The 24,219-nt window shown below is 35.1% G+C and overlaps 1 protein-coding gene across 1 annotated transcript in view; it reads left to right on the top strand.

The window, feature by feature from the left end:
- Positions 1-24,219, top strand: part of THSD7B (thrombospondin type 1 domain containing 7B) — a 918,476-nt gene that overhangs the window by 666,540 nt on the left and 227,717 nt on the right. The window contains exon 14 of the mRNA XM_036886655.2: positions 3,303-3,566. Within this exon, the coding sequence (XP_036742550.2) occupies positions 3,303-3,566 (264 nt within the window). The remainder of the gene's footprint in view (positions 1-3,302; positions 3,567-24,219) is intronic.

The following is a 24,219-nucleotide window of genomic DNA, read 5'->3' as shown; positions in this document are numbered from 1 at the left end:
ATCTCTTTGGGCAAGGGAAACAGAAGAAAAAATGAACAAGTGAAACTATATCAAGCTGAAAAGTTTCTGTACAGCAAATGACACCATCAACAGAACAAAAAGGCATCCTACAGTATGGGAGAATTTATTCATAAATGACATATCCGATAAAGGGTTAACATACAAAATATATAAAGAGCTCATGTGCCTCAACAAACAAAAAGCAAATAATCCAATTAAAAAATGGGCAGAGGATCTGAACAGACTTCTCCAAAGAAGAAATTCACATGGCCAACCAGCTCATGAAAAGATGCTCCATATCGCTAATCATCAGAGAAATGCAAATTAAAACCACAATGAGATATCACCTCACACCAGTTAGGGTAGCCAACATCCAAAAGACAAACAACAACAAATGTTGGAGAGGATTTGGAGAAAAGGGAACCCTCCTACACTGCTGGTGGGAATGTAAATTAGTTCAACCATTGTGGAAAGCAATATGGAGGTTCCTTTAAAATCTGAAAAAGAAATACCATTTGACCCAGGAATTCCACTCCTAGGAATGTACCCTAAGAATGCAGAAGCCCAGTTTGAAAAGGACAGATGCACCCCTATGTTTATTGCAGCACTATTTACAATAGCCATGAAATGGAAGCAACCTAAGTGTCCATCAGTCGATGAATGGATAAAGAAGATGTGGTACATATACACAGTGGAAACTTATTCAACCACAAATTAAAGAAATCCTACCATTTGCAGCAACATGGATGGAGCTAGAGGGTATTATGCTCAGTGAAATAAGCAGGAAGAGAAAGACAAGTATCAAATGATATCACTTATTTGTTGAGTATAAGAACAAAGAAAATCTGAAGTAACAAAACAGCAGCAGACTCACAAAACTTAAGAATGAATCAACAGTTACCAGTGGGAAAGGGACTGGGGAGGATGGGTGGGAAGGGAGGGATAAGGGGAAAAAAAAGGGGCATTATGATTAGCACACATGGTGTATGGGGGGGCACGCAGAGGCCAGTGCAACACAGAGAAGACAAGTAGTGATTCTATAGCATCTTATTATGCTGATGGACAGTGACTGTAATGGGGTATGTGGTGGGGACGTGATAATGGCGAGAGTCTACTAACCATATTGTTGCTCATGTAGTTGTGCATTAATGATACCAAAATAAAAAATAAAAAAGTGTGTGTTGCAATGATTCAAGCTGGAGATTTGGAGGTGGGCTCAGTATGGGAGGTATCAGAATGGAAACAGTGAATTAATTCAAGAGATATTTAGGCATTTGAAATGGTAGATCTTTTCATTGAAAAGATATAGGTGGGGTAACAGAATGATTTAAGTGTGACATTCTAGTTTTTGACTTGATCATGTTGGTAGAATTAGAAAATGCAAGAGAAAGAGAGTGTAAGGTAAAGAGGATGAGTCTGTGTTTTCCCAGGTTGGGTTGGTCATTTATATAGTTCCAGTATGTGCCTTAGAATCTTGAGCTAGAAATCTTGGTTGGAGATACTGATTAGGGAATTTCAAAAAGATAGATGGTGATTTAAACTCTTTCTGTGGGTGAAGATGTAGAATCCGAATAAAAGAGAACCTAGAGCAGTAGCCTGAGGAAGCCCATTAGTTAAGAGAGGTACAGAGGAAGAAAATTTCAGCAGACAGAATGGGCCCAGAAAGATGGTGGGGTGTGGAGTGGAGGTGAGGGACAAAAGGTAAGGTGGGTGGAACTTGGAAAGGATATTCAAGAATGATGATGCAGTCATCACTCTGAAGTATCACTGAATGTCCAAGTCTTAGAGATAAAGAACAAAAGTCCAGGACTTCCTGTGTTTTATTACTTGGGCAAGAGGAAGGAGTCTCAAGGACTAGGTGGACTGAGACTTCAAGGTTGAGTGAGTTAAAAAGAAGTGGAAATTGAGACAAGACTGTTTTTCTGGACATTTGGGAAGCATCAAAGACTTGGGCATATTAAATGCTGATAGGAAGGACTAAAACACCCTCTATTGATATATTTCTTATCCAGTAAATTCTCACAGCCATGGTAGAGTCTATGCTTCTCAAGCTTTTTCTCAGTAAGTGGCCCTAATGGTAAAGCAAGTGAATATATCCTCCTAGGGTGACAGTGTTGGGGCCAAAGCTCCTGCAAGATAATTTCAAGTCCGTAAGAATCCTTACTGTGGCCATAGCATCATGGCATTCCATAAAGCCAATCATCCGCGTGACACTGGAACTGCCAAGTGTAATTAGACTATCTGACAGTGAGAAAGTACCTCATGCGTCAGCTTACATCAAGCATTTCTAAAACAGTCATAAAGACTGGAAATAGACCAATGAAGCAGCCTACTTCTTTTTTTAATAACCAGCCCATACTCTACCTAATGACTTCCTAATGAGGAAACAAAAAGGTACAGTTATTAGATCTAGGAAAATTTTTAGGAATCTAGAGCAAGTGTGTTGGCAGCAATTTTGAATGAAGTTATAGGCTGACTTGGAATCTATTAAACATGATGATCAAGTACAACTGTGAAGAGTGATTCTGGATTTTCATTATTCAAAGATGGAACCACAGCTATAAGGTTCATCAAAGTCAATTGGAAAGGTAAAGTCATATTCCAGAATACTTAAGTTAAGAAAGTCTCTCAAGTGGAAGCCAAGCTTTTTCTCAGATTAAATTATCCAACATGATTTGAGCATTTGTTTCAGTTTATAGTGTGTGTCAGCATTTGTTATCTGCCTGATGGCAAGGACCAAAATAAATTATACTTTGTCCACTACACTGAAGTGACACTCAGCTTCAATCCAGGGTATTGTAGAGAAGGATATTTGTTCTTTGAATAAAACTGTTCTTAAAAATGTATTTTAAAAAGGGAGAATGTTAGCATTTATACCATTTTTTTTTTTTTTGGTTTCCCTGTCAACCATTAATTTCAAGGAAAATGGAGACAAGGTAATCAGTCCTTTTGTAGATAATTAAGTGATTTTTGTTTTCTACAGAGTCAACCAAGTTAAAGGAAAATAATATTAAATAAATGGACAACTTTTGACCTGTTGAGCCTCTATAGCAAACATCTGTTAAGAATTTTTTGACTGCTTCAGCATCAAACTTTTTTTTCAAATTAACTTGAATTTCATAGTTCCTTTGGGAGTTGCTTCCATTACCTGATTTACTTGCATAACAAAAAAGAGTTGGGAGGAGGGGAGAAAGGCTTTATTTAAGAATTAATATATTCTTAGAGCTTGTAAAATACAATAACATAAGCGACTATTAACAAAAAGCAGATCTGAAATTAACCAATGTCTCCTGTTGCAACAGGGAAAAGCAGGAAGAAAGAGAAATGCCAAGACACTGCCCTGTACCCGCTATTGGAAACGGAACTATGTCCTTGTGATGTATTTATATCTCAACCTTATGGAAACTGGTCCGATTGCATTCTTCCAGAAGGCAGAAAGGAGTCTCAGCGAGGACTGAGGGTTCAAGGAGACAGCAAAGAATGTGGAGAAGGCACGCGCTTTCGAGCAATCGCCTGCTCTGATAAAAATGGAAGACCCGTTGACCCCTCCCACTGCAGCAGCTCTGGTAAGGAGATGGATGAGGAGTGACATGAGAACTTTGACTTACAGCCCGAGAGGTTTGCCCAAGGTCTAGAATTAATAACTGCATTCTTTAATAATTGTTTTACTTTTCCTGTGTCAGTAACACAGTGCCTTTCATAAAATTCATAAAATATGGGCATATGAAATGCACTTACCCTTATCTCACTGATTATCTGGAATATGATTATTTTGGATCTGTGACTCACCTCACTCAGTACTTCACTTTTGGCCACTTGTTTACTGTGGGTGAGCATAGTTGCTCTACTTCACTGAAAAAGTGAAAGTCCCATACAAACAAATACATTTTGTGGTGTTTTTTGGTGCCTTGATCAGCTATAGAGAAGACTTTAGCCCTTGATTTTCTTCAAAAGTAGTTGAAAAAAAATACCTTGTATAATACATTGTATAAGTATACCCAAATATATAGGATAGAACTATAGAAAAGAAATTAAGCAATCTGGGAGAGTTTTGTGATATGTTAGGCAGAAGTCTGGCTTATTTTGAATGTTGGAAGAATTGGGAAGATATGGGTGAATGGAGAAAAGAATTAGGATTAAATGCATTTGGGGTAAATGTTGATGGAAGAGGCTAAGACTGATTACAATGGAACTTTTGTATTTCATAGTTTGTTTTGTGTTTTTTACTATTTTTAAGACTATACAAATTGCAACAATTTTTACAAAGGTTATGAAAAGAGAATCTATGCTGCCAAGACAGACTCTGGGGGGAAAATATGATTGCTTTTGGTCTCTGTCATCAGTCTTTGGTTCTAGTGGGGTTTCTCAGTAATACTAGAAACAGTACATTGAACTCAGTTCTAATATACAAGTCAGACAAATAATAATTTGTTCTTACTGTCAATGTGTTAGTACTTCTTTAAAATATACCAGTAACATAATATGAATGCAACTTAAGGTTTAATGATTTTTTTCTTTGGTGGCATCATTGCTCTGCTTCCTAGATTAGTTTATAGGATTGTTCTCAGTGATGTGACTTGCAGAAATATTGAAAACATCAGAATCAAGTAATAGAAGCCAAAGCTCATTGACTCTAATCGTTGTTTTTTAGTGTTTATATGCATTTTGGTTTATTTCAAAATTTTTCTCTTTTTTTATTGAAATATATTTGACATATAATATTGTGTAAATTTAAGGTACACAACATATTAATTCAATACATTTATATAATAATTGGCATTGTAGTCATAATTAGTGCCTCTATTACATTACATAATTATCATTTTTTTATTGGTTGGAATAAGTTCTAGTCTGTTAGCAAGTTTGACTATAATGTTTTCTGTATTTACTATACTGTGCATTAGAACTCTGGGACATATTTACTACTACTTACAAACTTGTACCCTTAAACAACATCTCCCCATCCTCTGGTGACCATCATTTTACTCTGTATTTATGAGTTTGGCTATTTTAGATTCCACATAAAAGTGATATCATACAGTATTTGTCTTTCTCCATCTGACATTGCACTTAGCATAATGTCTTCAAGATCCATCCATGTTGTCACTGATGTCAGGATGTCCTTTCTTATGGTTGAATAATACTCCGTTGTATATATATGTGCATAAAGACACTGTGTACATCTTAATTCATTCATCTGTTGATTGGCACTTAGATTGTTTCCATATATTGTCTATTGTGAACAATACTACAATAAACATGGGGGTGTATATATCTCTTTTATAGCCTTTTTTCATTTTCTTTGGATATATACTCAGACATGGAATTGCTGTATCATATAATAGATCAATTGTTAAGTTTTTGAGGAACTTCCATGTTCTTTTCCATAATGTCTGAACCAATGTGTTTTCCAACCAACAGTGTATGTACCAAGGTCCTCTTTTCTCCACATCCTCCACATCTACACTTATTTCTTGTCTTCTTGGTAGCCATTTTAATAGATATAAGGTGATATCTCACTGTGGTTTTGATTTGTATTTTCCTGATGATTAGTGAGGTTGAACATCTTTTTATGTACCTGCTGGTTATTTGGATGTCTTTGGAAAAATACCTATTTAGTTCTTTGCCTGTTTTTTTGTTTGTCCTTTATTTTACTGTTATTAAGTTGTATTTATTCTTTATATATTTTGGATACTAACCTGTTATCTGATGCATGGTTTGTAAAACATTTTTCCCATTCTGTAGGTTGTCTTTTCCCATTTTGTTGATTGTTTCTTTTGCTGTGCAGAAACATTTCAATTAGATGTAGTCCCATTTGCTGACTTTTGCTTTTGTTTTTTGTGCTTTTGGTTTCATTTCCAAAAAAATCATTGTCAAAACCAATGTTGAGGTACTTGTTCCCTACATTTTCTTCTAGGAGTTTTAGGTCTCAGGTCATATGTTTAAGCCTTTGATCCATTTTGAATCAATTTTTTTGAGTAGTATAAGATAGGGACCCAATTTCATTCTTGTGCATGTGTGTATCCACATTTCCCAACATCACTTATTGATCAGACTATCGTTTCCCCATTGGGTGTTTTTGACTCCCTTGTCAAATTTAGTTGACTGAATATTCAGGTATTTATTCTGGGCTATATCTGTTCTGTTCCATTGGTCTATGTATCTATTTTTATGCCAGTATTATACTATTTTACTCACTATATCTTTGTAGTATAATTCGAAAGTATGATACTTTAGCTTCGTTCTTCTTCCTGAGGATTGCTTTGGCTGTTCAGGTCCTTGGTAGTTCCATAAAAATTTTAGGATTGTTTTCTATTTCAGTGAAGAATGCCATTAGAATTTTATTAGGGATTACAGTGAATCTACAAATGGCTTTGAGTAGTATGAACATTTTAAAAAGTTAATTTTTCTCATCCATGAACACAGTAAACATTTCCTCTTGTTTGCGTCTTCAGTTTCTTTCAACAAAGTCTTCTAATTTTCTTACACAGATTTTTCACTTCATTGGCTAAATTTTTTCCTATGTATTTTATAGTTTTTGATGTTAATGTGAATGTGATAGTCTTTTATTTTTCAGATGTTTTCTTATTAGTGTATAGTAACACAATTGATTGCTCTATGTTGATTTTTATATCCTGCAAGTTTACTGAAATTGCTCATTAGTTCCAATAGTTTGGTTGAATCTTTGGGATTTTCTATCTACAAAATTGTGTCATCTGCTATTAGCAATAATTCTATTTTTCCTTTTCAGTTTTGATGTCTTATTTCTTTGTCAAGTCTAACTGCTTCAGAAAGACTTCCATATTGAATAAGAAATTGAATAAGAATTATTTAAAAGACTTCCAATATTGAATAAGAATTGTTGAAAGATGGACAACCTCATCTTGTTGCTGATCTTAGAGGAAAAGTTTTCCAGTTTTCACTGAGTATTATGTTACCTCTAAGTTTGTCCCAATAGCCTTTATTATACTGAAGTATGTTGAGGTATGTCCCTTCTATACCTAATCTTTCAAAGGCTTTCATCATGAAAGGCTGTTGTACTTCATCAAATGCTCTTTTTACATCTGTTGTGGTGATTATTTGATTTTTATCTTCATTCTATTAATGTGATATATCACATTTTTTGATTTGCCTATGTTGAAAAATCCTTGTACTCCAGAGATAAAGCCTAGTTGGTCATGATGTATAATCCTTTTAATGTGTTCTTCAATTTGGTTTGCTGATCTTTTGAGAAGTTGTTCATCTAGAATCATAACTGATATTGGTCTATAGTTGGTTTTTCTTGTAGTGTCCATATCTGGCTTTGTTTTCAGGGTAATGCTGGTCTGTAGAATGAGTTTGGAAGTGTCCCCTACTCTTCAGGTTTTTTTTTTTTGGAAGGTTTGAAAAGGATTGAGGTTATTCTTTAAATGTTTGGTAGAATTCATGGGGATGCCTGGGATTTTCTGTGTTGGGAGCTGTTTAATTACTTCTTCAATCCCTTTATTTGTTATTGACCTGTTCAGATTTTCTATTTTTTTCCTGATGTACTCTTGTTAGGTTGTATGTTTCTAGAAATATATCCATCACATACTCTAGGTAATCTAATTTATTGCCATATAATTATTCACAGTAGTCTTGTGATCCTATGAATTTCTGAATTATCAGTTGTAATATCTCTTATTTCTAACTTTGAGTATCTTTTTTGTTTAGCTTATGTTTTGTCAATTTTATATTTACAAAGAACAGCTCTTAGTTTTGTTGGTACTTTCTTTTTTTCTGGTCTTTATTTCATTCATTTCCACATTGAACTTTAGTTCCTTCTGCTAATTTGGGCTTAATTTGTTGTTTTTCTAGTTGCTTGAGGTGTTAGGCTGTTTATTTGAGATCTTTCTAATTTCTTAATACATGCATTTATTGCTGCTTTTGCAGCATCCCATTGGATTCGGTGTGTTGTTTTTCCTTTTTCATTGGTTTTGAGAGAACTTTTTTCTTTCTTTGACCCATTGGTTGTTAAGAAGTTTGTTGTTTAGTTTCCATATATTTGTAGAATTAACAGCTTTTTCTTGTTGATTTCTAGATTCATTACATTGTGATCAGAAAAGATAGTTGATATTATTTCATTCTTCCTAAATTTGCTAAGATTCATTTTGTATCTTACCATATGCTCTATCCTGGACAGTGTTTTATGTCCACCTGATAAAAATGTATTCTGCTGTTGGATAAAATATTCTATTTATTTCTATTAAGTCCATTTGGTATAAGGTAAGGTTCAATTCAACATTCCTTGTTGATTTTCTATGTGGATGATTTATCCATTGCTGACAGTGAAGTATGGAAATCCCTCCCCTACTGCCAATGCGTTGTCTATTCCTTCCTTCACATTTATTAGTATTTTCTTAATAGAATAGAGGTGCTCAGATATTGGAGGAATATATATATATATATATATATTTATGATTATTATACCTTTTTGATGTATTGACCCCTTTATTTTTATATAATAACCTTTGTTTCTTGTTACCTTTTTGGCTTATTACATTTTTGTCTTGAAGACAAATTTATCTAATATAAATATGACTATTCCCCCTCTCTTCTGGTTTCCACTTACATGCAGTATCTTCTTCTATCTCTTCTCTTTGAGCCTGTATGTTTCTTCAAAGATGAAATGAGTCTCCTGTATGCAGCATATAGTCAGGTCTTATTTTTTTATCCATCCAGTCACTGTGTCCATTTTGTTTGGAAAATACAACCATTTATATCTGGAGTGACTATTGATATGTAAGTACTTATTACTACCATCCAACTATTTCCCTTCTGTTTCTTTTGTATCTCTATTGTTTTTTTTACTCTGTTTCTACTTCAATTGGTGTAAACTGGTGATTTTCAATGGTGATATGCTCTGTCTCCTCCAATTATGTTTTGTGATTCTACTTTAGATCTTTACTGTAGGTTACTATGAGGCTTACATAAAGTTATCTCATGGATAAAACACTAAATTTTATGGAGATAGCAGCTTATCTCCTTCCACCTATGATGGATCCACCCTTTTACTCTTCCCTTGTATATATATATATTTTATTTTCTCAAATATACATCACAGTGGTTCAACAGTCCCCTTTCCCCTCCCCTCACCCACTCTCCTCCCATTGGTAACCACTAGTCACTTCTCATTGTCTGTGAGTCTAATGCTGTTTTGCTCATTCTGTTTTGCTTTATATTTATATTCCATAAATAATTGAAATCATATGGTATTTGTTTTCTCCTATTGGATTATTTCACTTAGTGTAATACCCTTTAGATCCATCAGTGTTATTGCAAATGGCAGGATTTTTCTTTTTATGGCCGAATACTATTCCATTGTGTATATGTACCACATCTTCTTTATCCATTCATCTACTGATGGGCACTTAGGTCGCTTCTATATCTTGCCTATTGAAAACAATGTGGCGATAAACATACGCGTGCATATATCTTTTTGAATCAGGGATTTTATTTTCTTCAGGTAAATTCTTAGGAGTGGAGTTACCTGGTCAAATGGTATTTCTATTTTTAGTTTTTTGAGTAACCTCCATAGTGCTTTCCACTGTGGTTGCAACAATTTGCAGTCCCACCAGCAGTATAGGAAGGTTCCTATTTATATGTTCCTTAACCAGCATTTGTTATTTCTTATCTTTTGGATAGTGGCCATTCTAACTGGTGTGAAGGGATATTTCATTATGGTTTTAATTTGCATTTCCTTGATAATTAGCAATGTGGGGCATCTTTTAATGTGTCTGTTGATCTTTGTATTTCTTCTTTGGAGAAGTGTCTGTTCATATCCACCTCCCATTTTTTGATTGGGTTATTCGTTTTTTGGGTGTTGAGGCATAGGAGATGTTTATATATTTTGGATGTTAACCCCTTATCAGAGAAGTCATTATGAACATATTCTCCATATTGTAGGATGCCTTTTGTTCTGCTGATGGTGTCCTTTGCTGTACAGAAGAATTTTAGTTTGATGTAGTCTCACTTGTTCATTTTTTGTTTCCCTTGCCTGCCTTGTTCAGGAAAAAGCTACTCATGTTTATATTCAAGAGATTTTTGCCTATGTTTTCTTCTAAGAGTTTCATGGTTTCATGTCTTACATTCAGGTCTGATCCATTTTGAATTTACTTTTGTGTATGGATTTAGACAGTAATCCAGTTTCATTGTCTTACATGTAGGTGTCCAGTTTTGCCAACACCAGTTGTTGAAGAGTCTTTCTTTTCTCCATTATATATTAATGGCTCCTTTATCATACATTAATTGACTGTGTGTGGGGGGGTTATATCTGGGCTCTCTATTGTGTTCAATTGATCTATGGGTCTGTTCTTGTGCCAGTTACCATACTGTTTGATTAATTAACTTTGTAGTACAGCTTGAAGCAGGGAACATAATCCTCTCAGCTTTGTTCTTCTTTCTCAGGATTGCTTTAGCTATTTTTGTGGTTCCATATGAATTTTAGAACTGTTTGTTCTAGTTCATTGAAGAATGCTGTTGGTATTTTGATAGGAATTGCATTGAATCTGTAGATTGTTTTGGGTAGGATGGACATTTTGACAATATTAATTCTTTCTATCCATGAGCACAGGATAGATTTCCATTTTTTTGTGTCATCTTTCATTTTTCTCTTGAGTGTCTTGTAGTTTTTAGAGTATAGGCCTTTCACATTCCTGGTTAGTTTATTCATAGGTATTTTCTTCTTTTTGATGCAGTTGTAAATGGAGTTGTTTTCCTGGTTTCTTTCTGCTAGTTTGTTGTTAGTATATAGGAATGCAACAGATTTCTGTATATTAAAATTTTGTGTCTTAGAACTTTGCTGAATTTTAATGTCAGGTCTTATAGTTTCTTGGTGGATTTTTTAGGGTTTTCTATATATAATATCATGTCATCTGCCAATACAGAGAGTTCAACTTCTTCCTTGTCAATTTGGATACCTTTTATCTCTTTGTGTTGTCTGATTGCCATGACATGGACCTCTAGTACTATGCTGAATAAAAGTGGTGAGAGTGGGTATCCTTGTCTTGTTCCCACTTTTAGAGGAAAAGCTTTCAGCTTTTGAATATTAAGTATGATACTAGCTGTGGGTTTGTTGTATATGGCCTTTATTATGTTGAGGTTCATGCCCTTGGTACCCATTTTGTTGAGAGTTTTTATCATGAGTGGATGTTGAATTTTCTCAAGTGCTTTTTCAGCATCTGTGGAGATGATCGTGTGGTTTTTGTCCTTTTTGTTGATGTGGTGAATGATATTGATGGATTTTTGAATATTGTACCATCCTTGCACCCCTGAAATAAATCCAACTTGGTCATGATGGATGATCTTTTTGATGTATTTTTGGATTTGGTTTACAAGATTTTGTTGAGTATTTTTGCATCTATGTTCATCAGGGATACTGGTTTGTAATTTTCTTTTTATGCTGTCTTTGTCTCCTTTGGTATTAAAGTGATGCTGGCCTCATAGAATAAGTTTGGAAGTATTCCCTCTTCTACATTTTGGAATGCTTTAAGAAGGATCTATACTAGCTCTTCTTTAAATGTTTGATAGACTTAGGCTGTGAAGTTGTGTGGACTGGGGGTTTTGTTTTTGGGGAGATTTTGATTACCAATTCAATTTTCAGATTTCTATTTTATCCTGGGTCTGTCTTGGAAGGCTATATCTTTCTAGCAAGTTGTCCATTTCTTCTAAGTTGTCCAATTTATTAGCATACAATTTTTCATCATATTCTCTAATAATTCTTTGTATTTCAGTATCCATTGTGATTATTCCTTCACTTCTGTTTATGGTATACACTCTGTTTTTTCTTGAAAGTCTGGCTAGGGGTTTATCTATTTTGTTTATTTCTCAGAAAACCAACTTCTAGTTTCATTTATTTTTCTGTTGTTTTAGTCTTCTCTATTTTATTTATTTCTGCTTTGATCTTTATAATGTCTCTCCTACTAACTTTGGTTTTCATTTGTTCTTCTTTTTCTAGTTTCTTTAATTGTGAATTAAGGCTGTTTATTTGGGATTGTTCCTGTTTCTTGGGGCAAGCCTGTATTGCTATGTACTTTCCTCTTAGAACTGCATTTGCTGCCTCCCACAGATTTTGGGCTGTTGTGGTTTTGTTTTCATTTGTTTCCATGCATTGCTTGATTTCGTTTTTATTTGTTCACCAATCCATTGATTATTTAAAAGCACGTTGTTTAACCTCCACTTGTTTGTATTTTTTGTTTTCTTTGTGTAATTTATTTCTAGTTTCAAACCATTGTTGTCTGAGAATCTCCTTGGTAAAATTTTAATCTTTTTTAATTTTTTGAGACTCTTCTTGTGGCCTAGTATGTAATATATTCAGGGGAATATTCCATGTACACATGAGAAAAATGTGTATTCTGCTACTTTTGGGTGGAGTGTTCTGTAGATATCCATTAAGTCCATTTGATCTAATGTATTGTTCAGTGCCTGTTTCCATACTTATTTTCTGTCTGTCTGCTCTATTGATATAAGTGCTGTGTTAAAATCTCTTAAAATGAATGTACTACACTCTATTTCCCCCTTTAATTCCATTCATATTTGTTTCACATATTAGGTGCTCCTATGTTGTGTGCATATTTATAATGGTTACATCCTCTTTTTGGACTCATTCCTTTATCATTATGTAATGTCCTTCTGTGTTTTTTGTTACTTTCTTTGTTTTGAAATGAATTTTGTCTGATAGAAGTGATGCTACTCCTGTTTTTTTCTCATTATTTGCATGAACTATCTTTTCCCATCCCTTCACTTTTAGTCTGTATATGTCTTTGAGTCTGAAATGAGTCTTTAGTAGGCAGCATATAGATGAGTCTTGTTTCCTCATCCATTCTGCCACTCTATGTCTTTTGATTGGTGCACTCAGTTCACTTACATAATGTGCACCTTACATTTAAGGTGGTTATTGATAGATATGTCATTACTGCCATTTTAATTTCTGTTATTTTTTATATCTCCTCTCTAATCCTTTCTTCCTCTCTTATGTTCTCTTTTTATTGATGGTTTTCTTTAGTGTTGTAACTAGATTTCTCTCTCTTTTTAAAATTTACTTATTTTTGTGTGTGCATATTTATTGTAGGCTTTAGTTTTGTGGTTACCAAAGGTTCAAGGCTAGCTTCCTTACTATATAATAGTCTTAAATTGCTGATTACTTATTTCAAACACAATCTATAGGTACTTTTTTTCCTTCTTCCTCCTCCACCTTTTTTTGTATTAGATGTCATAATGTGCACTTCCTGTGTATCACTTGACTGATTTTGTGTATAGCTGATTTTTTTCCTTTTTTTTAAATTTCTTACTTACTTGGTAATTAGTTGGTCTACTACCTTTGCTGTGGCTTTATTTTCACTGGTAAAAGCTATTTAGCCTTAGCGTCATTTCCATCTACATCAGTCCCTTTAACATATCATGTTAGACTGGATTAGTGGTAGAGAATTCTTTTAAATTTTATTCATCTGGATGTTGTTTAATCCCTGTTTCGAATTTAACTTATAATCTTGCTGGGTAGAGATTCTTATTTGGAGGCCTTTCTCTTTCAGTACATTGAATATATCATATCACTCCCTTTGGCTTGAAAAATTTCTCTTGAGAAGTCTGCTGATAGCTTGATGGGATTTCCTTTATAAGCAATCTTTTTTCTCTGGCTGCTTTCAGCACTCTCGCCTCATCCTTGATCTTTGCAATTTTAAGTATTATGTCTTGGTGTGGTCTTGCTGAGGTTCCTTTTGTTAGGGGATCTCTGTACTTCCATGCCCTGAGTGTCTATTCCCTCCTCAGCCTGGGGACATTTTCAACAATTATATCCTTAAAGAGATTTTCTATTCCTTTGTCTTTCTCTTCTCCTTCTGGTACCCCTATTATGCAAATATTGTTTCTTTTTGATTGGTCACATAGCTCTCTCATCATTCTTTCATTCCTAGAGATCCTTTTTTCTCTGTTCCTCAGCTCTTGGGCCTGGCTCCTCCAGGCATTGCTCTGGTTGGGCTGAAATGGAGCCAAGCAAGCTGTGAAATGAAAATTTGTTTCATTTACTGTTTCCTCCACATGATCTAATCTACTTTTAAATCCATCCATTACGTGTTTCATTTCAGATACTATATTCTTCAGCTCTGAGTGGTTCTTTTTCAGGTTTTCAATCTTTGTTGAAATCCTCTTTGAATTCTTGAATACTTTTCTGTAAATCTGTGAACTTGTTCAAGACTATTATTTTGAAATTTTTATCAAGAAGATTGGTGATCTTTGTTTCATTTAGCCTTCTTTCTGGGATTCTGTCTTGTAGTTTTAATTGGATGATTCTGCTGCTGCTCATTTTGTCAAGGATTCTGTTTCTTCCTTTGTATTAGGTTTCTGTGATATGCTTTTTGGTCTAAAGTGTAATAGCTTTATAAAGTGGGTACGCTTTGGTGCCCAGAAGCTTGAGGTTCTTTACTCTTTAGTGCCTGGTTCTATTTTGTGGGGTCCCAGTTATTGGCATGCTGTGGGTGGGTGCCTTTCTATCTGGCTTCTGTAGTGGTCTAAGTCTGGGTGGGAAGTTTTCTTGAGCTTCTACCTTTGTGATCAGCTCTTGAATCTCTGCTGAACTCTCTGTTGGTGGGACTACACTCTGCTTGGCCTGCAGCAATGGCGGGCTGCAGGTTTAGTGGGATGGGCAGAATGAAGTGCCTTACCCAGATGCACATCAGTGGATTTGGACACCCACAGGGAGGAAGGAGCTCTTGGGGCTGGCTTCTCCAGGCATCTCTCTGATTGGGCTGAAAGGGAGCCAAGCAAGCTGTGAGAATCTCCCTCTACCTGTCATGCAGCAAACTCTGATGCTGCCACTGGGCCAAGTGGGTTGGCTCCCAGCAGTGCACAGGGAGGTGCCTCAGGGTTACATTTCCATCAATGGGGATAGAGCATCTGGAGCTCCTAAGAGTTCCCGATCTATTGGGCCAAGGAAGAGCTAGGGAGGTATGCTCCACTTGCCCTTTCTTCTGAGGAGAGAGTTCCAGCCAACTCTCTTCACCTCTGGTGCCCCTCTCACTGCTGGCAAGTCTTTCAAACTGCTGCCTCTACTTTGGATCTCAGGACTGGGGGAGCATGCATGCTCTCCACACCTGCTGGAGTCTCAGCCTCCCAGAGTGTTTTGCCTGCCCTGGTGTCCAGCCCCAATAACCACCAGAACTCAATGTAATGTGGGTTTGTGCTCCCAGAGCAGATCTCCAGGGCCAGGTGTAAAGGGCTCCTGGGCTCCTACCCTCTCCCTGCTCCATTCCTCTTTCTCCTGTCTGTACGCTGATGTTGAAGGAAGGCTTGGGTCCTGCTCGATCTTGTCAGCCTCTTTCCCTTTCTCTTCCTCTCCATCTAGTGATGGAGGTCTCTCCTCTGAAATCTGAGCACTGCTGTAAAGAAATTGGTTTCTCCAGGTGTAACCCACACAACTGGAATACCTAGGAAATAACTTGCCATTTTTTCTTTTCACCTTCTCCATGAGAAAAGTCACCACTTGTTACCTCCTCCATGGGAGAGGTAGCCATTGCTGCTTCCAAAATCCCAACCCCTTGCAGTGCCACCCTAGGGAAGGGGGCCACCTTGGTGAGCTCCTCCTTCTCCTCTGCATTCTGAGTCTTCTCCATCCTGCTCCATAGCATGCTGGAATCTCCCCTCAGGAATGCTGGACTTCCACAAATTGTCACTTGCCTGTGAGTGTATGTCCAGATTTGCACTTTCCAGGTTTTTTCTTTCCTACTCATGCCAAGTTGGGTTGAGGCAAGTTTTCTGACTCCCATGGATCCACGGTCCCCATGAAAATCCTGTTTGTTTAAGATTTTCAGGTTGACTAGAAACCTCCTGGGCCCCCTGGTGTAATGTGAAGAGGTACTTTTGTTATGGGTGTCATTAGTTATTGAAAGGGGAGAGAAGAGAGGAATGACTGTGATGGTGCTGATGTCACCTACATACTGATTTATTCACTCATTGGATCAAAACCCATATATCAAACATCTGCTGTATACCTACTCCTCTTCTGTGATTTGGGTGTACAGTTGTGGGGAAATCAGGGAATTGTGCAGTTTATTGTCTAGTAGGGAATAGAAATAAAACAAAGGAATTTCAAGTTTTGATTAGTTCTTAGAATACTGATTTTAAAATATTTAGATGGACTTTAGGAAAGTCCTCATTTGAATGATGTAATTTTGAGATGAGAAGGGTAAAAAGGAGGCAAGCATGTGAAAAGTATACATAAGGTTATTTTATTTAGTGGGACAAGCATGTCCTGAGGAGGCAGAAAGAAGTTGTGGTAAAAAAGATAAGTAAAGGGAGCCCTGTGGTTTTAAATGTAGGAAGTGAGGAGATAATTCTATTAAGTCAGGTTGAAGAAGTAGGCAGAACCTTGTGGGAAAAGGTAGGGTGTGTGTCTATAATTAAAGTATAATGAGAATGTGGAAAGAGGGGAAGGTAATCTGCAATTTAGGATTTTTTTAATCACTTTTTTATTGAGATACAGTACACATATAACAGTTTCAAGTATACAACATGATTCAATATTTGTATATATTGCAAAATAATCACAACAGTAGTCTAGTTAACATCCATCACCCCACACAGTTACATATTTTTGTGAGAACTTCTGAGATTTACTCTCTTAGCAACTTTCAAATGTGAAATAGAGTATATTAACTACAGTCACCACACTGTAAGTTACATCCCTGTTATTTATTTTATACCTGGAAGTTTTTACATCTTGAACCCTTTACCCATTTTCCCACCCTCCACCCCCACCTCTGACAACCAATCTGTTCTATGTCCATGGGTAGTTTTTATTCCACATATTAGCAAAATCATATAGTATTTGTCTTCGTCTGACTTATTTAGCATAATGCCCTCAAGGTCAGTCCATGTTATTGCAAATGAAAAGATTTCTTTTTATGGCTGAATAACATTGTTTTATGTTTCTGCCACTTTTTTTTATCCTTTCATCCAACTATGGATGTTTAGGTTGCTTTCATGTCTTGGCTATTGTAAATACTGCAGTGAATATGGGGGTGCAGACATATTTTCAGCTTAGTGTTTTAATTTTCTTTGGATAAATACCCAGAAGTGGAATTGCTTGATTATATAGTAGACCTATTTTTTTTTTAATTTTTTGAGAGGCCTCCATACTGTTTTCTATAGTGGTTGTATGAATTTACATTCTCAGCAACAGTGCATGAGGGTTCACTTTTCTCCACATCCTCACAAACATTTGTATTTCTTGTCTTCTGGATAATAACAGTTTTAACAGGTGTGAGATGAATTTGGTGAGGTTTTGTTTTGATTTGCATTTTCCTGATGATTAGTGCTGTTGAGCATCTTTGCTTGTACCTGTTGGCCCTCTGTATATCTTCTTTGGAAATACATCTATTAAGCTCTTCTGCACATTTTTCAGTTGTGGTGTTTGGTTTTTTTTGTTGTTGTTGTTGTTGAGTTGTATGAGTTCCTTTTGTATATAAACCCCCTAACATATGATGTACAAATATTTTCTCCCATTTGATAGGTTGCCTTTTCATTTTGTTGATAATTTCCTTTGCTGTGCAGAAGCTTTTTAGTATGATATAACCCCACTTTATTTTTGCTTCTATTGGCCTTGCTTTTAGTATAAGATACTTTTACCTTTTAGTATAAGATACTTTTACCTTTTTTCTCACTCATCACCCTCACCTCTGGCAACCGCCAATCTGTTCCATGCCCATGGGTAGTTTTTAATACACAAAGAAGTGAAACCATGCAGTATTTTCATTTTCTGTTTTACTTACTTCACTTAGCAAAATGCACTCAATATGAAACCTGAAACCATAGACTCCTAGAAGAAAACAGGCTGTAAACTCCTTGATAGAGACCTCTGTTTTCTTCTAGGAGTTTTATGGTTTCAGGTTTTACATTCAAGTCTTTATAGCATTTTGAGTTAATTTTTGTGTATGCTGGAAGATAGTGGTTTAGTTTCATCCTTTCATAGGAGGCTGTCCAGTTTTCCCAACACCATTTATTGAAGAGACTGTCATTTCTCTATATATTCTTGGTGTTCTTGGCTCCTTTATTATAAATTAATTAACCATATTTGTGTAGGATTATTTCTGGGCTGTCTATTCTGTTCCACTCATCTTATGTATCTATTTTTATTCCAACACCATACTGTTTAGATCACTATAGCTTTGTAGTATAGTTTGAAGTCAAGATGTGTGATACCTCTAGCTTTATTCTTTTTCTCAATATTGCTTTAGCTATTCAGGGGTTCCATACAGATTTTAGGGTTGAATGTTCTTTTTTGAAAAATGCCATTGGAACTTTGAAAAGGACTGAAATGAATCTAAGAGTACTTTGGGTAGTATGAACATTTAAATATTAATTTTTCTAATCCATGAGCATGGAATATCTTCCCACTTATTTGTGTCTTCAACTTCTTTCACCAAATATAGTTTTCAGAGTGCAGGTCTTTAACCTCCTTGATGAAATTTATTCCTATGTATTCTTGTTGATGCAATTATAAATGGGATTGTTTTCTTGATTTCTGTTATAGTTTGGTATTAGTGTCTATAGATAGAATATATTTCTCTATATTAATTTTGTATCCTGAAAGCCTAACTAATTTGTTAGTTCTAATTGCTTCTTTTCCTGATCTTAGAGGAGAATCTTGCACATTTTCACTGTTGAATATGATATTGGCAGTGGGCTTGTCAAATATGGTCTTTGTTATGTTTAAGTATATTCATTCTATAACCACAATGTTGAGAGACTTTTGTCATAAATTGTTGTTCAATTTTGTCAAATAATTTTTCTGCATCTATTCAGATGATATGATTTGTATCCTTCATTTTGTTAATATGGTCTATCACATTGATTGATTTGTGGGTGTTAAGCCATCCTAGAATTAATCCCTCTTAATCATGGTATATCATATTTTTGTGTATTGCTGAATTTGGTTTGCTAATATTTTGTTGGGGATTTTTGCATCTATGCTTATCAGTGATATTGGCCTATAGTTTTATTGTGGTGTCCTTGTCTAGTTTTGGTAATCAGGGTAATGCTGGCCTTAGAAAATGAATTTGGACATGTTCCCTCTTCTACTTTTTGGAAGAGTTTGAGAAGGATTTGTATTAATTCTTTGGTAGAACTCAGTGAAGTTCTCTGGTCCTGGACTTTTGTTTTTTGGGAGATTTTTTATTACTGAGTCTGTCTCCTTACTACCCCCTTAATCTGTTCAGATTTTCTATTTCTTCATGATTCAGCCTCAATTAGTAGTATGTTTCTAGGAATTTATCCATTCCTTCTTGGCTGTCCCATTTGTTGTGTAATTCTTATATTTTTTTATAATTTGTATGATTTTTCTTAACAGTTTCTTATGATCCTTTGTATTTCTGAGGTAACAGTTGTAATGCCTCTGCTTTCATCTCTGACTTTGAGTCTTCTTTCTCTTTTCTTGGTGACTTTAGCTAAAGGTTTGTCAATTTTACCTTTTCAAGGAACCAGCTCTTTTTTCCACTGATCTCGTCTGTTGTGTTTTTAGTTTCTTTATTTCAGCTCCTATCTTTATTATTTCCACCCTTCCATTAGATTTTGGATTCATTTGTTCTTTTCTAATTCCTTGAGGTTTAAAAGTAGATTGTGCATTTAAGTTTTTTCTTGTTCCTTGTGGTAGGTATCTATCCCTATGAACTTCCCTCCTACACCTGCTTTTCCTGTACCTCATAAGTTTTAGTGTGTTTTATTTCCATTTTCATTTTACTCCAAGTATTTTTTTCTCTTGATTTCTTTTTTGACCCATTAGTTGTTTAATCTCCACATTATTTCAATTTTCCAGTTGTATTTTTATAATTCATTTCTAGTTTCATATCACCGTGATTGAGAAAGTTGCTTGATATGATTTCAGTCTTAAATTTATGAAGACTTGTTTGTGACCTAGCACATGATCCATCCTGGATAATATCCAATGTGTACTTGAGAAAAATGTGTATTCTGTTGCCTTTGGATGGAATGTTCTGTACGTGTTAAGTCTTTCCAGTCTAACATGTCTAAGGCCAATGTTTCCTTACTAATTTTCTGCCTGGGTGATCTATCCATAGGTGTAAATTTGGTGTTAATATCCCCTATGTTATTGCATTACTATTTCTCCCTTTATGTCTATAAATATTTGCTTTATATATTTAGTTGATCCAGTGTTTGGTGCATATTTACAAATGATATTTTTTTATTGTTGGATTGGTCCCTTTATCATTATATAACAACCTGTTTTCTCCTCTTAAAAATCACTTTTGTTTATAGTGTATAAATTGTTCTTAAAAGGGCAAGAATGTCATTTGGAAACTATTTTAGGTTAGACAAGGATGATAGCAATAAAAAAATAGAGAAAAGTTTTAGTATAAAATTTGGTGATAGAATTCACAGAATTATTCCAAATACCAGTCATCCTCTTTTAAATATATTATTTATCATTTACCTCTAATTTTTCATGGGTTTGTATTTTTTTCTAATTTAGAAACAATCATTTCAGTTTAGAAAAGAAAATGTCCTCAAGGAAGTGAAGACATTGATAACTGAACCAATTTGCAGAGCAATAGCAAAAAGTAAATCTAAGATTTCCATCAAATGATAAGAGTGCTTTGATCAAGGTTTACCATAGACTCATAACTTTTATATTGTGTTAAGATACTTTTACAGTACATCTTTGAAAAATATTTTTTTAAAGAGTAAATCAAAATACTCCTTTTCATCACCTCAGAGGATAAAACACACACCCATCTATAAACAGGGGGAATCCTTTTAAACGTCCCTAATAAAGACATATTTATATACATGATTTAACTCACTGTGAACAATCCTGTTTTTGTCAAGGGCAAACAGGCACAAAACAGTTACCTCAGTCTGGGTCTCCTAATGACAACAGTGAATACTTTGCCCTTTTGCATGAATTCCTCTTCCATCTGTATCCATAAGACGCAAACAGGAATCCCCAGAACAATAACAGAAAAAATTTCTTATGAACATAATTATTTCTCATTCTGAGGCATCCTATATGGCCCCTAGTGGTACATATAGCTATAGGTAACATTATCCAGTAAATTCTGAGTTATCTATTCTAATGGATTCTTGGTATATTTCAAACCACAGAGAATTTCAGCCAAGTCTGCTTGACTTTGGGGATATCAGTGTAGGGACTAGTATTAAAATTGTACTTCATTAAATAAAAACAAAACTTAAAAATGGTATTTCTTTCCATATCCTGTCAGCAATTGTTCTGTTCCTATTGAACCCAACTGTTTAATGCCAAGTGCATGGTGTATTTCACAACAGTATAACAACAGGCCAGATGTTGCCTGGGGTATCTAGTTAGAGCAACAAAATAGCATGTGCCAAAATTAAGATACATGAGGTGAGATACTTACAACTATGTCTCTTATCCCTGTGACTGTTTTTTGTCGAAGAACAGGACATAAAAGCACTCCATACTCCAACACACTGCATTCTCATCTCTCCCTTGCCCTGCCTTCATCCCTCCCCTCATCAACTTCTCTACTCATATCAAATCTTTCACTAACTCTTCTAATAAATCAGTCTACTTTTCATCACTTCCTTTTCCTCTTACCAGTGTTTATTTTTCTTCACAGTACTTAATTATCCACTGAAATATTTTGTGTTTACTTTTAAAAAAATTATTACTATTTCCCACCACCAGATGGTAAAGTTCCAAGACAGAAAGAACTGCTCTTTTGTTCTTTTACTTTTTCATCTTTCCACTGCACCTACAATAGTGCCTGAAAGTGGGTTTTCAAAATCTCTGTTTTTGAATACGTGACTGAATCATCAGGTCTTAATAATTTTGGTTAGGTAGTTCTCCATATTTTCCTTTTACCTTGCTATCTACTACTCCTAATGTAGATATTGAAGGATTTTGCCTTAACTTATTCACACGACACCTAGTATGCCAAGAGCCATCATCTATCACATTATAAGGCAAACATGACATTCCAATGCCCTGCTTGTAGTCATTCTTGTTCCTTCATATATTAGCTTCTTAACAGGATAGGAAAGAACTTCCTGCTTATCTAGTCTACCTGGCATGCTCTTTCTCTTCTTGTCCTGAGACTCCTCATTCTTTCAGATAAAACCAGATAGTATCTGATCAGGGAAACATTTCCTGTATTTCTACTCTCAGGATGGATGAGGGGATCATCCTGAGGATTCTCATGATACCTTGTGTTTTTCTTTCTGTTATATTTAGGTTTATTTATTTTTTTAATGTCCATGTAGATTTCTTTACCTCTTACTAAATTGATAACTCATTGAAATTCAGAACTGATACATATTCATTGCTCCATCCCCAATACTTAACACAGAGTGGCCTATCATGTCTCTCAATATAGGCTGGCTGAATGAATGAAATGACTAGTTTAGTCTTGACGAGAGTCAACATTCCTATGCCTATATAAAAGCCCTGAAGTTTGTATGTGAATATGTGTGTTTTAACACCTCTTTGGGTAGAATAGCTGTGTATAATGAGTGCACATCCACAGAGAAGTCAGCTATGCAATACTCTGTCAAACATTATAAAATACCTGGTTCTACTTTGCACTTGATATACATTTTGGGATTAAAGAAAATTTTATTGCTACAGGTAGACAAACAATATTTTGTGAAGAAATGCAGAAAAATAATTTTTAGAGTAATCCAGAATTAATGATGTGAATAAACTTTATAATTTTTTTTCATAATTTGATGAATTAGTCTGTTGTATAGATGACTCCAGATAAAGTAGAATTTTTAATAGGCAGTTATCTTCATTAATATTTATCTAGAAATAACAGTATTTTCAGCTTTACTATAGCAATTTCATTCCCTTGCTATCATACATATGGAGGTATGGATAGCAAAACAAAATAACCTATAAAAATCTCTTTGTGATTTAAAGAAAAATATTTCACATATTTACAGGTACTGGAAAAATGAGAATTTAACCTTAATCATCCTTAATGTATGTATTGAATTTTAAATTACTGTATGTTTTCTGTTATAGCTACATATGGACAAGTTATTTTAGCTGAGTTGGGAGAGAATGCTCAGAGATTGAAAGTTATATTAGTTAACCAAGGTAGTTAAGAGAGCATTTTATAAAAGTGTCTAAGCAAAGGTTTATGTATATCAAAAATGGGACAAACTTTTAAAAGTATTATTAGCTTTCCTCCTGAGTCTACCACCCAGAAGGAATAGGATAATTATATCTCACCCTTTCTTGCAGAAAGGAATAGAAACATTTTAGTCATCTACAATTTTTGCCAAATGACCTATTTCCTAAACCCTCTACACCTCTATGTTTTTCAATACATATGTTGCTCTTCAAATCACCACTCAAGGAGGAATAAATAGTTGCCTACTCTGGAGCAAGAAAACTTAAATTTGACAAGATGAATATGTTTCTTTATTTTCTGTGCTGAAATTTTATCTTTTTTGTTCTTTATTTTAATGTGAGTATTGCTTTTTAAGAAAGTCATATGATATTGCTACTTCAGAGATGTTTTTTTCTTCTCTCCATGTTTCTCCATCCAATTTGCTCTATCTTAGTTAGCTCACCTTTCCCCCAGATTCACTGCAGTCATCGCCCATCCACTATCCTCTCTTGGTTCTTCCTCCTAACCACTTTTTTCTCTCATTTCAATGAGCAGAATTTTTCCAAAAGGCAAATCTGATTACCACCCTCATAGGTTGTATTGAGTTCAAAACTTATGACCCAGATGCCTTAGCATGTGATACAGGACATTCAGGAATTTACACTTTTTTAAGCTCTGAAACCTTACCCCTCTTCCTTCCTATGACAGACTCTGGCTGTCTTGTGTTTTGCATATCTCAGTACCTACTGTTCACTCTGACAGGGCTTTCACCTTCTGTAGCTCTAGATTTTGTTCTGTTATGACTTTAATTTTTCTTCTTTGGGACGTAATTCTTTAGCTGACTCTTAATATCTTTCCAAACATACATTAGAAATGTTACCTCCTCTGGGAAACCAGAGGCATTCTTGCAAATCAGTCATTCTCCAACCCATAAAACCCATTAGGAGTTGAGCATAACTTTTGTCTCTTAGTAGATGCAGAAACCCAATGCTAACACTTTGCACATTTGACTTACATTAGGCCTAGTCCATCTTGCCACAGTGGAATGTGTGCAGTTGAAGGAAAGATGTGTTTACTTCACTCTATTATCACAAAC

The sequence above is a fragment of the Manis pentadactyla genome, chromosome 8, assembly GCF_030020395.1.
Source record: "Manis pentadactyla isolate mManPen7 chromosome 8, mManPen7.hap1, whole genome shotgun sequence".
NCBI classification, from domain to species: Eukaryota; Metazoa; Chordata; class Mammalia; order Pholidota; family Manidae; genus Manis; species Manis pentadactyla.
The sequence above is the reverse complement of the archived record's forward strand: the minus strand, read 5'-3'. Positions and strand labels throughout refer to the sequence as shown.